Raw genomic sequence first — 13,193 nt, 5'->3', positions numbered from 1 at the left:
ACTAGCATTATCATAAAAGAATTTGCAACATAGAGCTTTACCATAGTACAAATTGTTACTTCAGAAATCTGAAAAGGACTGACAGAATGATGAGGATTCTCAGTGGTTTTGATGAGAGTAAATCTTAAGTAGCAGTATTTTAATCAAATGACTCATGATATATTCAACACCAGAATCTCTGATATCACCACGAGAAATCTACTTAAAAGAGAACACTGCAAAAGCAATTCATTTGAGTGGCAGCAAGGAGAAGGCACAAAAGCTAGTTGTAAGAATACCCTTACCTGATAATCTTATTAACATTTTAAATGATGGAAGAACTAAAAGACTATATAATACGTTATATATATATACACACACACCCCGCCATGTTAGACTGACCTTGCAGTTCACTAAGAGATATAAAATAAAAGTTTAAAACAATTATTAGTTGCAGATTGATATGGATATCAGGCCTGTAAGATGAATAAGAGATCTGATACCAGCAATTTATACTGAATTTACACCTAATTTGTGAGGCAGAAAAATATAATTGGGGTTAAAACTTTCCTTTCATACTGCCTTTTTCATGAATACACGTTCATAGTAATACACATCATCGTAAGTAACAATTCAGCAAGTCATTAGAATATTCTAAAGTATACACTTGCTAAAAGACAACAAATTAAAAATACGAAGTATTCTTTGCTGCTTTATCCTTTCTATATAAATGCAAGCACATTAAGCCACTGCATCATGCCAGCTAATTCTTACAGAGAAAAAGGCAAGCAATTCATATTGTTTATAGCATACAGGATGGTTTATGTGGACTTCCAAATCCACCCAAACTTGACATTTGTATACAGACAGTTTTAAAGCAATGTTTTCAAGTGCTAACATAAGCTATGCCTCTTTCTTAAATTACTTTCTTTTTTTACTGTCAGTGTAAGAATAATCATGAGACAACAAGAGGAAAAGGCTCAGAGGTACAAAATACTTAATGATTTGAATAAATTTCACTGTATTCTTGCATGATATATGCCTAATAACCTTTTTCCTCTGCATTTTTTATTGTTAAAATAGCCTTTAGATTTAATCTTCCTAAAGAATTTGGAGGCAGAACTCTCACTGTGCAGGTATCTGTCCATATGAATTAAAATATGGGATGTGGCAAAGGCAGAAAGACAAACAGGTAAATAGGTCTAGCAGCTAAAAACAGCGGGGGGAAAAAAAAAAAAGAAAAACCCTTAAAAATCAAATAATAGAATTCTGAACAAGCATTTCCAATTTTTATTGTCCACCACCAAACTGTCAAAGATAAAGCATTCTCTGTCATCTCTCCTTAAATATCAGGTAGGGAAGAATCTTTAACGGACTTTTTTCAACATCATCATTTCTCTAAGACCAAGTTCCCTGTGCCATTATACAAGTGAGTGAGAGGCAAATAAGAAAGGCAGAAAGTGACAGTAGAGGGTAAGGTGCTTTCTATCGGCATTTTGCTTATGTGGGTTTTTTTGCTTTTCTACTCTTAGCTTTTTTAAAAAAGTAAATGTTATTAAAATAAATAGGTATTTCTTTTTTAAAGAAAGTAAATTTTCAGAAGGCAGCTTTCATATGTAAGACAATCTACCAATAAGCATACCATTCATTTTTAATTATTACAAAATTAAGGTAAATTATTTTCTTCAAAGTTTATTTGAAGTCACTGCATACTGCTGAAGTCAGAACAATTAACCAATAAGCTGCCTGGATCGTTGTCTTACCTCTTTCTTTCATTCTTAAATGTAGGATTGCATTTGCTATTCTCTCCAGTTATACGGAACCATCTCTGACATTAACTCCAGTAAAAAATCTTGGCTACCAATCTCCAATTTAACATCCAGATTCTTGCAGAACTCTCTGATGGATGAATGGGACAAATTTATCCAGGTTCTAGGTTCACAGATTGAACACAGTCACCCCTTTTTCAGTCTGCTCTTCATACAGAAAAATAATTTCCTATTTCCAAACTCAGCCTCCAATTGTCCATCCCACCTGCCATTCAGTATTCATCATAACTTTCCACAGCAGAAACTGAAGTAAAATATTATTGGAGTTTGGAATTATTTTTAGACACTCCCTAATTGTGGCTTACTCTCCTGAGCACAGTAACCACAGTTCGTTCTTTCTTCTCCTTTTATGAAAGAAGAATGTTTTCTCTTTTCTTTACTGTGCTTTGAAAGACTTAATTTTACAGTCTTAACTTTATCAGAATACTTTCTGACCTCTTAGATGGAACTTTATGATACCTTCTTGTATAACATGATTTTGAGCTGTTTATTTAAATCTGACATTCATCCTATCAATTTTCTTCCCTTTATATGAATATATCCTTCTGATTCTAAGTACCTTCCACATACCTTGCAGCCTGTTACTGTGAGATGTGCTGGCTACATTGGAGCACACTTGAAGTCTTAAAGAGATGAGACAGGGGCTCCTGAGGCAATAGGAGCCAAGAGGGGCAACACCAGTGAAACACCTCAAAGGAATTAACGGATGTTCCTCTAAGAAGGTGACACAGCTGACAGCCCGGCTCCAGTGCTTCTACACCAATGCACACAGCGTGGGCAGTAGACAGGAGGAGTTGGAAGCCACCGTGCTGATTGAAATCTACAAATGGCAACCTAGGCCATTACTGAAATCTGATGGGACGAATCCCATGACTGGAGTGCAGCTGTCGATGGCTAGAGGCTGTTCAGAAGGGACAGGCGAGAAAGGAGAGGCAAAGGCATTGCCCTCTACATCAAGAAACAGATAGAGTGTGAAGGGCTGTCTTTGAAGAACAGCCATGAGCAGGTTGAAAGCCTATAGGTAAGAATAAGAGACGGAGGCAACAAAGAAAACCTCATGGCTGGCATCTACTACAGGCTGCCTGATCAAGGGGAGCCTATTGATGAAGCCTTCTTACTCCAGCTATGGGGGACTTCAGCCACCCTGACATCTGCTGGAAAAGTATCACAGCAAACTGTAGGCAATCCAGGAGACTCCTGGAGTGCACCAATTAACTTCTTAAACCAGGTAATGCAGTCCTGAGGGATATGGGTCAGGGGAAGAGTAAAGTCAGGACCCTGAATTTTAGGAAAGCAAAATTCCAGCTCTTCAAGGAGTTAGTCAATGGGACCCCCCCATGGAAACTGCCCTCAGGGACAAGGGAACAGAACAGATCTTTAAGGACAGTTTCCATAGAGCACAAGAGCTCTCGATCCCCAGGTGTAAGAAATCAGGAAAGGAGGGCAAGACATGGTCACAGCTGAGTCGAAGCCTGCTGGTCAAACTACAGAGCAAGAAAGACATGCACAGGCAGTGGAAGCAGGAACAGGTATCCTGGGAAGAGTATAGGGATGCTGCCTGGTTGTGTAGGGATGGGGTCAGGAAGGCCAAGGTGCAGCTGGAGCTGGACTTCACAAGAGATGCAAAGAATAATAATAAGGGCTTCTACAGGTATGTCAACTAGAAGGTCAAAAGAAGTGTAACCCCCCTGATGAGCAAGACTGGCAAACTGGTAACAACAGATGAGAAGGCTGAGGTACTCAACAACCTTTTTGCCTCGGTCTTTACTGGCAACCTCTCTCCCCACACCTCTTGAGTGGACAAACTACAAGGCAGGAAGTGGAGGAGCAAAGTCTCTCCCACTGTAAGAGATCAGGTTTATGACCACCTGAGGAACCTGAACATACAGAAGTCTATGAGGCCTGATGAAATGCATCCCAGGGTCCTGAGGGAATTGGCTGATGTAGTCGCCAAGCCACTCTCCATGATATTTGAAAAGTCATGGCAGTCAGGTGAAGTCCCTGGTGACTGGAAAGAGGGAAAACGCTGCACCCATTTTTTAAAAAAGGGTAGAAAGGAGGACCCTGGGAACCTGTCAGACTCACCTCTGTGCCTGGGAAGGTCATGGAACAGATCCTCCCTGAAGCTATGTCAAGGCACACGGAGGACAGGGAAGTGATTCAAGACAGCCAGCATGTCTTCACCAAGGGCAGGTCCTGCCTGACCAACCTAATGACCTTCTATGATGGAGTGACTACATCAGTGGACAAGGGAAGACCTACAGATGTCGTCTATCTGGACTTTTGTCAGGCCTTCAACACAGTCCCCCACAACATCCTTCTCTCTAAATTGTTCTAACTGTTCAAGATCTTCATCAATGACATGAACAGTGGGATTGAGCAGCCCCTCAGCAAGTTTACAGATTACACCAAGCTGAGTGTTGCAGTTCTCACCGTTGAGGGATAGGATACCATCCAAAGGGACCTGCACAGGCTCAAGAACTGGGCCCATGTGAACCTCATGAAGTTCAACAAGGCCAAACATAGGGTCCTCCACCTGGGTGGTGGCAACCCCTGGTACCAATACAGGCTGGGGGACGAAGGGATTGAGAGCAGACCTGCTGAGAAGGATCTGGGGGTACTGGTGGATGAACAGCTGGACATGAGCCAGCAATGTGTGCTCGCAGCCCAGAAAGCCAACCATATCCTGGGCTGCATCAAAATAAGTGTGGTCAGTGGGTCAAGGGAGGTGATTCTGCCCCTCTACTCTGGTGAGACCATACCTGGAGTACTGCGTCCAGCTCTGGAGCTCTCAGCACAGGAAAGATATGGACCTGTTGGAGCAGGTCCAGAGGAGGGCCATAAAAATGATCAAAGGGACAGAACACCTCTGCTATGAGGACAGGCTGAGAAAGTTGTGGTTGTTCAGCCTGAAGAAGGCTCAAGGGGACCATATTGCAGCCTTTCAGTTCTTAGAAGGGGCCTACAGGAAAGATGGGGACAAACGCTTCAGCAGGGCCTGTTGCAATAGGACAAGGGACAATGGCTTTAAACTAAAAGAGGGTAGATTTATATTACATATGAGGAAGAAATTTTTTTACAATGAGGGTGGTGAGACACAGCAACAGGTTGCCCAGAGAGATTTTCAGATGCACCACACCTGGAAACATTCAAGGTCAGGTTGGACAGGGCTCTGAGCAACCTAATCTAGTTGAAGATGTCCCTGCTTATTGCAAGAGAGGGTAGACTAGATGACCCTTAAAGGTCCCTTCCAACCCGAACTATTCTATGAATACAGAAGGCATGCAAGTATCTTCTGAACTTTTTCCCCATTTTTTTTTGTGAGAGCATGCCTAAGGACGACAACTGAAATGCAGATGAGTAGGTTTGTACAAGACAGTACAAGTTCTAAATGAGGCCTTACTCTTGAACAGTATCATTTAAGACAAGTCTGCAATAAAAGCCTGCTAATCCAAATATTTCTGACTTATGTTATTGTGATTATAGACGGTTGTCTTTATGCTTCTTCTCATTCCCCCAAGTAAATGTATATTCTGGTACAAAGAACTGAGAAGTCAGAGTAGTCATACTCACTCCTCCAACCTCAATTCAAGTATGAGAACAAGAAGTTGCAGGCCTAAACAGGACCCCAGAACTCATGACATAACACAGTTAAGATCTTGTAGGAAAATTTGCATGCATACAGGTGGTTAGAGTCTTATGAAGTTTTTGAAAAATAATCTCTCTGCTATGGAAGTTGTGGGGAAAAAAGCAAGGTACATTGCACAAGAAAAACATACAGTCAGTAGGATAGCTAAGTAACTGAATGTATAGATCCAGACTTTTCACATGCAGCAGATACTGTGAGGTCTATGACGTTTAAGTTGGTTTTCCACGTTTAAGATGGAGTGCTTACACAATAATTCTTGTTATTGACAAGGCAGTTCCAGAACTTCCTGAAAACTAAGTTTTTACAAAGGGGTTTGTATGTTATTCAACTAACCGCACCAGAGGCAATTTGTACAAGTTCTCTGTTGTTCTCTAACAGCAGGCCCAACACTCACGAAAATTTGTTTCATAGAAGAAAATTTCAGGATCATCTTAGCCAAATGGCCAATATCTTGCTTTAGTTTCTATTCTGCTCTGTCGAGTCGATGAAAAGGACACAGAAACTCTTCTGACCATAACAATTAGAAATACACTGAAAGTGAAGATGGTGTTCAAGCCTGCATCAAAATTTTGTTGGATGATATTTAGAGAAGAAATGCCTTAACACAGGTATATCCTATTGTGAAATAATGTTCTTTCATAAACCTCTTGCAAGAATGAGGGGGCATTTTTGCTTCTTACAATACCCAGAATGCTTCTCAAGCCAGGATATTACACATCCACAGCAAGAACATCTCGGAAGGTTGCAGAATCTCTACTACTGGAGGCTTTTATATACAAATTGTTGTCAGGGATAATGCAGGTATAACTGACCATGTCTTGGGCCAGGCAATTAGAGGACCTTTTCAAGTCCATTCCAGTCCTGTTTTCAACAATTCCATGTTACTGCAAACACTGACAGGTCACAGATGGTCACTTCCCCAAAAGCAAACAGAACTAGCTCCATTCTGAACAGGTGGTTTGCATTTAATGCTGTCCAGTAATTGGCAAGCAACAACCTCTGATATACCTAATGCACTAGTCTTAGCTGTGATACGCTTAAGACTGAACAAAGCGTCTAGACTGCCCTGATGGTCTAGATTTCTAAAGCAAGAACCTCAGGCTATGATTGAAATTACATATTTAAAAAGTGCAACTAGCGTATCCTTGACAAAAAACAATACTACTCTTCCTACAAATACCATTCCAGGATACCCAATGTGTCCTAGGATGCCTAAAGCTTGTAGGAATCTTTTAGTCAGTTCTTGAAATAGTCAGAAGTCTACTAAGACAGAAAGTGTTTCTGGAGCAACTTGACTACTAGAACAGGATGAAGACAGACAGGCATGCTTCCTCAGCTTTTTTATTTTCTTCATGTGTACACACACTGTCAATCCCATTGTCAACCCTTTGAAGTAGCCTTTTCTGAAAGGGGTCACTCAAAAATTATCCTGTTAACCTGAGTGAATAGGATAGCGTTTGGACTAGGAGACTAAGGACTACCTGCTACGACTAAGAGTATTCCATGTTAAGAGAAATTCAGCTAATCTGTTCATGAAGAAGGGAGGACGTGGAAGGTAGCAATGAATGACAGACAACAGTTTAACAGCTGCAAAGCGGCATTTCAGAGGCACTGCCTAAACACATTAGGAGAAGGCTGGGCTACCACTAGTCTGAACTTGAAGACTGACAGTTATGAAACCACCAAAACTTACAGCTGTTGCATTTGGAATACAGAGTAATATTAAGGTGATCTCAGACCAATGCCAGTGGTAAGAAAAAAAGAAAGAAAATCAGGTATGGGGCTAGTTTTCACACACAGATGTATAATTAAAAGTAAAATCCAGCCGATGTTTCCATCAGCAGGAAAGAAAGACATCCTCACAAAAATGCATAATTATAAATAATTTTGGTTTTGTCAACCCCATTCAGACCAATACTGACCACTTCAGAACTGCATAGCTGCTTCTACCTATGAATATGCAACATATATCTATGAATATTAAAGCTTCCTTGCCTCTGCCACTAACTACTAAAATTTAACAGCAAGGGTTGAATTGTTAAGCCTGTTAAATTTATATTTTAAAAAAATTACTTCAGAAACAGATAAATATACTCTCAGGTGATTTAACGACTTAATGAATTTATGACAGAATTTGTATGAAATCTAAATGTGAAAAATCAAAAATCTTTGCTCTTTTCGTGATGTAGCAGCTCGTGCAATTACAGCCTCACTGATAACCATTAATGGCTGATAATACCCAAAATTTAATATCATAATTTATACCTTCTACAGACTTTGATGATAGTCCACCTTCATGATTATCCCAATCTACTCAACACTGCATCCAATGTTAATACTGACAAAAAAAATGTGTAAACACATTAAGAAGTATAAAAGCCATTACTTTTGGTCTGTGTATGGGCCTCTGTGTGTATTCCTTCAACAAAGGGGAAAAGAAAGCTTTTTTTATTGGTTACAGTCAGCAATCCTACAAAATCCTACAAACCTCCAACACTGTGCTCAAATCCATAATACAAAAGTGAGTATTTTCCATCTTAAAAATTACTGGTATTTGAATAGGACATAAAGAGACTAGAAGAGCCAATGCCAACTCTAAAACATACAGTTAATGAGTGGAGCATCCTATTCAACAATGTACAAACATTACTGTTTTTTTTTTTCCAGAAATTCATGAAAAGATAGTCTGAAAATTTAATTAAATTATCAAGATCATGCCTTAACTTAGACCAGATTTTTCACAAACTGTATTAAATTGTCACAAATCTCAAGACATTTATTTTCCTTTTTTTTTTTTTTTGGAAAAAGTGCATCTTCAGAAGTGCTGTAAGCTAAAACATGTGACCTCTAATTTTGCACAATATTTCTGAGAAAAAAAGTGAGGAAAATCATGCTATGCAATATAAAAGTGATATATCTTCTTAAAGAATGTTCCAATTACCAAAATCTCAACTAGAAAAAAAAACTATACTTGAGAGTAATGCTCCAACATTCAGTTTAGAAAAAAATAGTGCATCTTACCCCCTGTTCCAAGAACTTTCAGGAGTTCAAAGTTTTCAATGCCAACTTTCTCTGCATGGCCTGTCAAATTTGCTGAAGGGGAAAAAAAAAAAAAATCACATCAGACATGTAGTACACAAACATCATTCTGACATTTTAGTACAGCTTCAGTAAAAACAAGTTTTTACTTGAAAAAACAAGATGAACCACATAAGCAACACTAAAAGGGCATTCCACTCGCATACTGTATTCCTTTAATTGGAAAAGCCAGGGAGATCAATTTTCTTGCTGCCATCGGTGTTCCCAGAAGTATAAAAATCACAGAATAATAACTGATGCCCATCTAGCTTGTATACACTGACTTTCATCTCATCACTGGGCACCTCTTTAAAGAGTCAAATTTCACCTTGTCTGTAATCTCTAATCGCATAGCTATAGACAGCAATCAAGTAATCCCTTACCCATAGCAGCCTAAATACTCTCGTGTTCTTGGATTATATGGTGCCCGGGATGACAAACAGAGCTCCAATAACTTATTCACATGCTTTTAACACGGGATTCCTAAACCTATAAAGACTCTCCACTGCTATCAAGTAGGAAAGACCTTGAGTCTATGTAACCAACAAGTCTCTAAAAATCAGAACTGCTACAAAGTTGTTTCATTTGTTGGTGAGTTTGGGAGGAAGGGGGTCCTACATTTGTACTAATCTATACTACTGAGGATTTTTTTTTTGTCTAACGGACATTTTTCTAAGCAGGAAAGTAAAGAGCCCTATTTTAAAAAGGAATTGTGGTAGGTTGGTGTGTTGTTGCTTTGGGGTGGGGTTTTTTCTTTCATAAGCTGCTAAAAGAAAGCTTTAAGCAGTTCCCATTTTTTCTTTCATTCCTATCCTAATACTATCCATCCATTTGCAACAATATGACCGCAGGCCATTCAGCAAAGTTGCTCATTAAAATGATCCAAGTCAAAAGCAGTAAGGCAAAAAAGCAACTAAGTTTGATTATTCTTAATCAATTTCAGTTCCCTGATCCACAGCTGCATAAAGAGTTTCACTAGAAAAATTGAGGATGCAGCATCAAGCTGCAGAAGCTGGCATGGCTGCTAAAAGAATACCTCTTAAAGAGCAACTTCAAGCCAAACTGCATGTTTAAAGGCTAGTTTAAAAAAAAAAAAGCTTAGGAAAGATGTGCAAGATGCTTTCAGGAACAGAACCACAGATTTCAAGTATAAATCATAGAATGGTTAGAGTTAGAAGGGACCTTAAAGATCATCTAGTTCCAACCATCCTGCCTGGGCAGGGACACCTCCCACTAGACCAGGCTGCTCAAAGCCCCATCCAACCTGGCCTTCAACACTTGGAGGGATCTCTTAACCAAGAGAGGAAAACTCTTTGATAGGAGATGCCATTGAACAGAAATTCTCATTTGGTTTGATATTTCTAAGAAACTTTATGAAGACAGTGTGCTTCCTGAATTAACTATTGAAATGTATAGTTTATCTCCATTCACAGAACTGCAGCAACTCAACAACTCGAGAACTTAAAGCTTCGCAAAAAAATATCTCTCTGCAAAGGAGGAACAAGTATAAAAAAATCCAAGCATTAAATAAATGAAAAAGCAAATTCGTGCCTTATTCCAATAATCCTAGGAATCTATACACATACACAAAATGCATCTAGTTGGGATAGGGTAACATTAGTGCTCTCATGCAAGTCACTGATGGATGAAATCTCATCTAAAATACTATTGTCAGTTCTTATCATTCATCTTTATTAGGGATTAATCGATCTTGGAATAAGTGCAGAGAGGCCACTTGGAATTACTGAGAGATTAGAAAGTCTAAAAGAGCTTTCAGGATTTTTTCTTGTACAAACAGAAGTACACATGACAATTTTTGCAAATCTGAGGGAATCTACAAGCTTTTCTAATACTGATGTAACAGGAACAAAAAGAGACAAAAAAACCCCAACACACAGCACAGTGAAATTTTTACTAGAGAAATGTTACTTTTGTGATCAGTTCCATTTTAATAACGCATATTAGACAAGACAGTACCAGAATCATTAACAAATCAATGAGACAACGTGCATCACACAACGTGAAGTGAAGCTTACTGTACAATTTTCACCGCAAATAGAATAAATACTGTTGCTAGTGCTACATCACAGTCATCGCTGAAGTCAGCAGTAAGGAAGATGCACTCGTGTGCCAAGAAAGGAGTAATAGCAGGTAAGGCTAGACTGAGTTAGTGTCTATATAATTACGTAAATCGTGTCACAGTCAGATAGCAGTCTGTCTTGAAGCAACTTAATATTACTTATTACTCTTCTTAACAAGTGCTGAGAATGGTACTCAACATACACAGTTCCAAAACAGTGTCTTTCCTGACAGGGACAGCAGGATTCAGGACTACCCTAAAGAGACCAGGGCTAGAGCGTCCACAGTTTTAATGAAGTAGCAGATGTCAATGAAGAGATTGAGGACGCAGAAATGCTCTGGATACTAGCTAAGTAAGTGGTGAATTCAGAGTGGGAAGAAATTTTTCACTGAAAAATCTACTGATTTGGATCTTCCATTATGGAGTACTCCAGAAAGGTTTTACCATCTCACATCCTTTAAGAGCTGTCAGCAGAAAGCTTTTCCATTAAACACTCTTCTAGAAAGCAGAATAGTCATTTAATTCTGCCATACTTTTGGAACTGAATAGGAAGACAGAGAGTGGAACACAGAAATATTGCATTTCTGATAACATGCTGAAGATTTGTAGTGCTGTACATAGTCCTAAAAAGAGATCAAGTCCTAAACTCAATCCATTAATCTAAACTGTACCATAAACTCAATTTAACTTGCATTGCATATTCAGTAACATTAGTAAAACCTTTCCAACTTTAATGAGGTTACACAGTAAAAAGCTGAGTGATACCTAGTTTGAATTATTATGTACTTGTTTCAATGTGAGCTGTAGTTTTGCATGATCCACTTAATCCCATTTTTACTCCCATTTAGGAAATTTAATTGCCTTATCCTAAAAAAAACAAAATTAAATATCTTTAAAGTTACTGTAACATTATTTTCATAGTAAAAGGGGAAAACTACATCAAAAACAAACATGTGATCACTATAAAATAAATCCCGCCTCATTCTTTTTGCATTAGACTGAGGAAAAGAGCCATCCCACAAGATCAGATAGCTAAAAGGTGTTGCATGACACGTAGAGGTATGACAGGACACTTGAGACATTCAAACTCTCTCTCAGAATTACTCCCTATACAGCAAGAAGTAGAATTATCCTTAATAAAAACAAAAACAAAACACCAAACTAGATCTTCAAAGCTACAAGAAAAGATTAACAATTCCCAGAAAGTGCTTCTCCCAGTGTTCCCACAGCTGGCAATGGCTTGCTCCAGCAACCTCAGTTGCTGCACTCAGTCCATCTCTGAAGTCATACCCCAAGAAAAGCAAGCTGAATGTGTCTGTGCCACATTCTTTCCAATGACACTGCTAGAGCAGTTCTTTGTCTTCATCTGCTGAAACCAGGCACAGCACTTTTCGACATTTTAGCTGAGGTACAGTTTCTCCAGAACAAAAGTTGTTATACTGACATTTTCTTCAACTTGCTTTCAGGAGCATAAATCCCCAAAGATTAGTTATTCTATTCTCCAGTGACCCCAGGAACCCAAATGACCACTGCTGGAGGACCTTTCACAAGCAACACTTTCCACAAGTTTGAGAGGCTTTAAAGGACTGCAACAAGAAGGCCACTACTCCTACCATCACTGACAGGACAGTGAAAAGCTTCTCCCACCCCACGGGCATCACCATGCTGGCACAGGTGTCAGAAACTGACCCAGCAACTGCCTGTGCAACCCGCATGAAGACAAGTATCTATCAAGAGCTCAACAGGATGAACACTCTAGCATCTAGCTAACAGTATTTCTGGCAATCAGTACCATAACACATCAGTGTATGCAAATATGTCACTTGGAAATAGCAGCTTTGGGAAAGCTCCTCATTTAAGAATTGAGCACAAGAAAAGCCGTTTTGGAAACAGAAAGTTTACTTCTCCATGCCCTTTTTCTTCAAGTCTGTTGATGCACCAGCCGAAAAGTACCAAGGAAGGGAATTAAGGTTGGACAGGAAGAAAGTACTGCCCAAGTCAACAGGATGAGAGTTTCTCCACAAGTTATCTGAAGTTACACGTGACATAGCAGTATAAAGGATGGTGGTACATCTTGAAAAAAAAAAAAAAAGCAGTAAGCTGACAGCACCTTCTGGGAGATAAGTTAACTGCATAGGTGCACAATTAGAAAAAGCTTCCATTTATAGATTTTTCTACTCTAGTCCACAGTAATCAGCACTGGCCCAACATTAGAAGGAGAGTATCTCACTGTTGCCTTCAGCTGCATACAACAGATCAACCCAGAAACAAAGACTAAAGGGAAAGGCCAAGACATCACAGCATCCATAAAAAACAAAGAGGAAATAGTGGTACTGGTTGTAATTATCACCTCCGAAAGCAAAAAGAAAGCAAATATCTAGAAATATTCCCACTGAGAAGGCAAACCCCTGCATGCAGGGACATTAATGCATGGAGATCAGTACTGTCATTCTCAGCCCCCTGGAAGTAGGACAGTCTGTTTAACTCTGGGAACCAGAACAAAATATTTCTTCTTGATGGAGGATCTCCAGACGACATAATAAACACAACTGTTGCCTGCGCTATACCTGAACTTTAA

The 13,193-nt window shown here is 39.2% G+C and overlaps 1 protein-coding gene across 4 annotated transcripts in view; it reads right to left on the bottom strand.

The window, feature by feature from the left end:
* Nucleotides 1–13,193, bottom strand: part of RPS6KA5 (ribosomal protein S6 kinase A5) — a 78,848-nt gene that overhangs the window by 57,424 nt on the left and 8,231 nt on the right. For 3 of the 4 annotated variants that reach the window (XM_054197918.1, XM_054197916.1, XM_054197914.1), the window contains exon 2: nt 8,479–8,550. In XM_054197918.1, the coding sequence (XP_054053893.1) occupies nt 8,479–8,550 (72 nt within the window). Of the gene's footprint in view, nt 1–8,478; nt 8,552–13,193 lie in introns of those variants that run through there. The other variant, XM_054197915.1, reaches the window with a different exon arrangement.

The sequence above is a fragment of the Rissa tridactyla genome, chromosome 4, assembly GCF_028500815.1.
Source record: "Rissa tridactyla isolate bRisTri1 chromosome 4, bRisTri1.patW.cur.20221130, whole genome shotgun sequence".
NCBI lineage: Eukaryota > Metazoa > Chordata > Aves > Charadriiformes > Laridae > Rissa > Rissa tridactyla.
The sequence above is the reverse complement of the archived record's forward strand: the minus strand, read 5'-3'. Positions and strand labels throughout refer to the sequence as shown.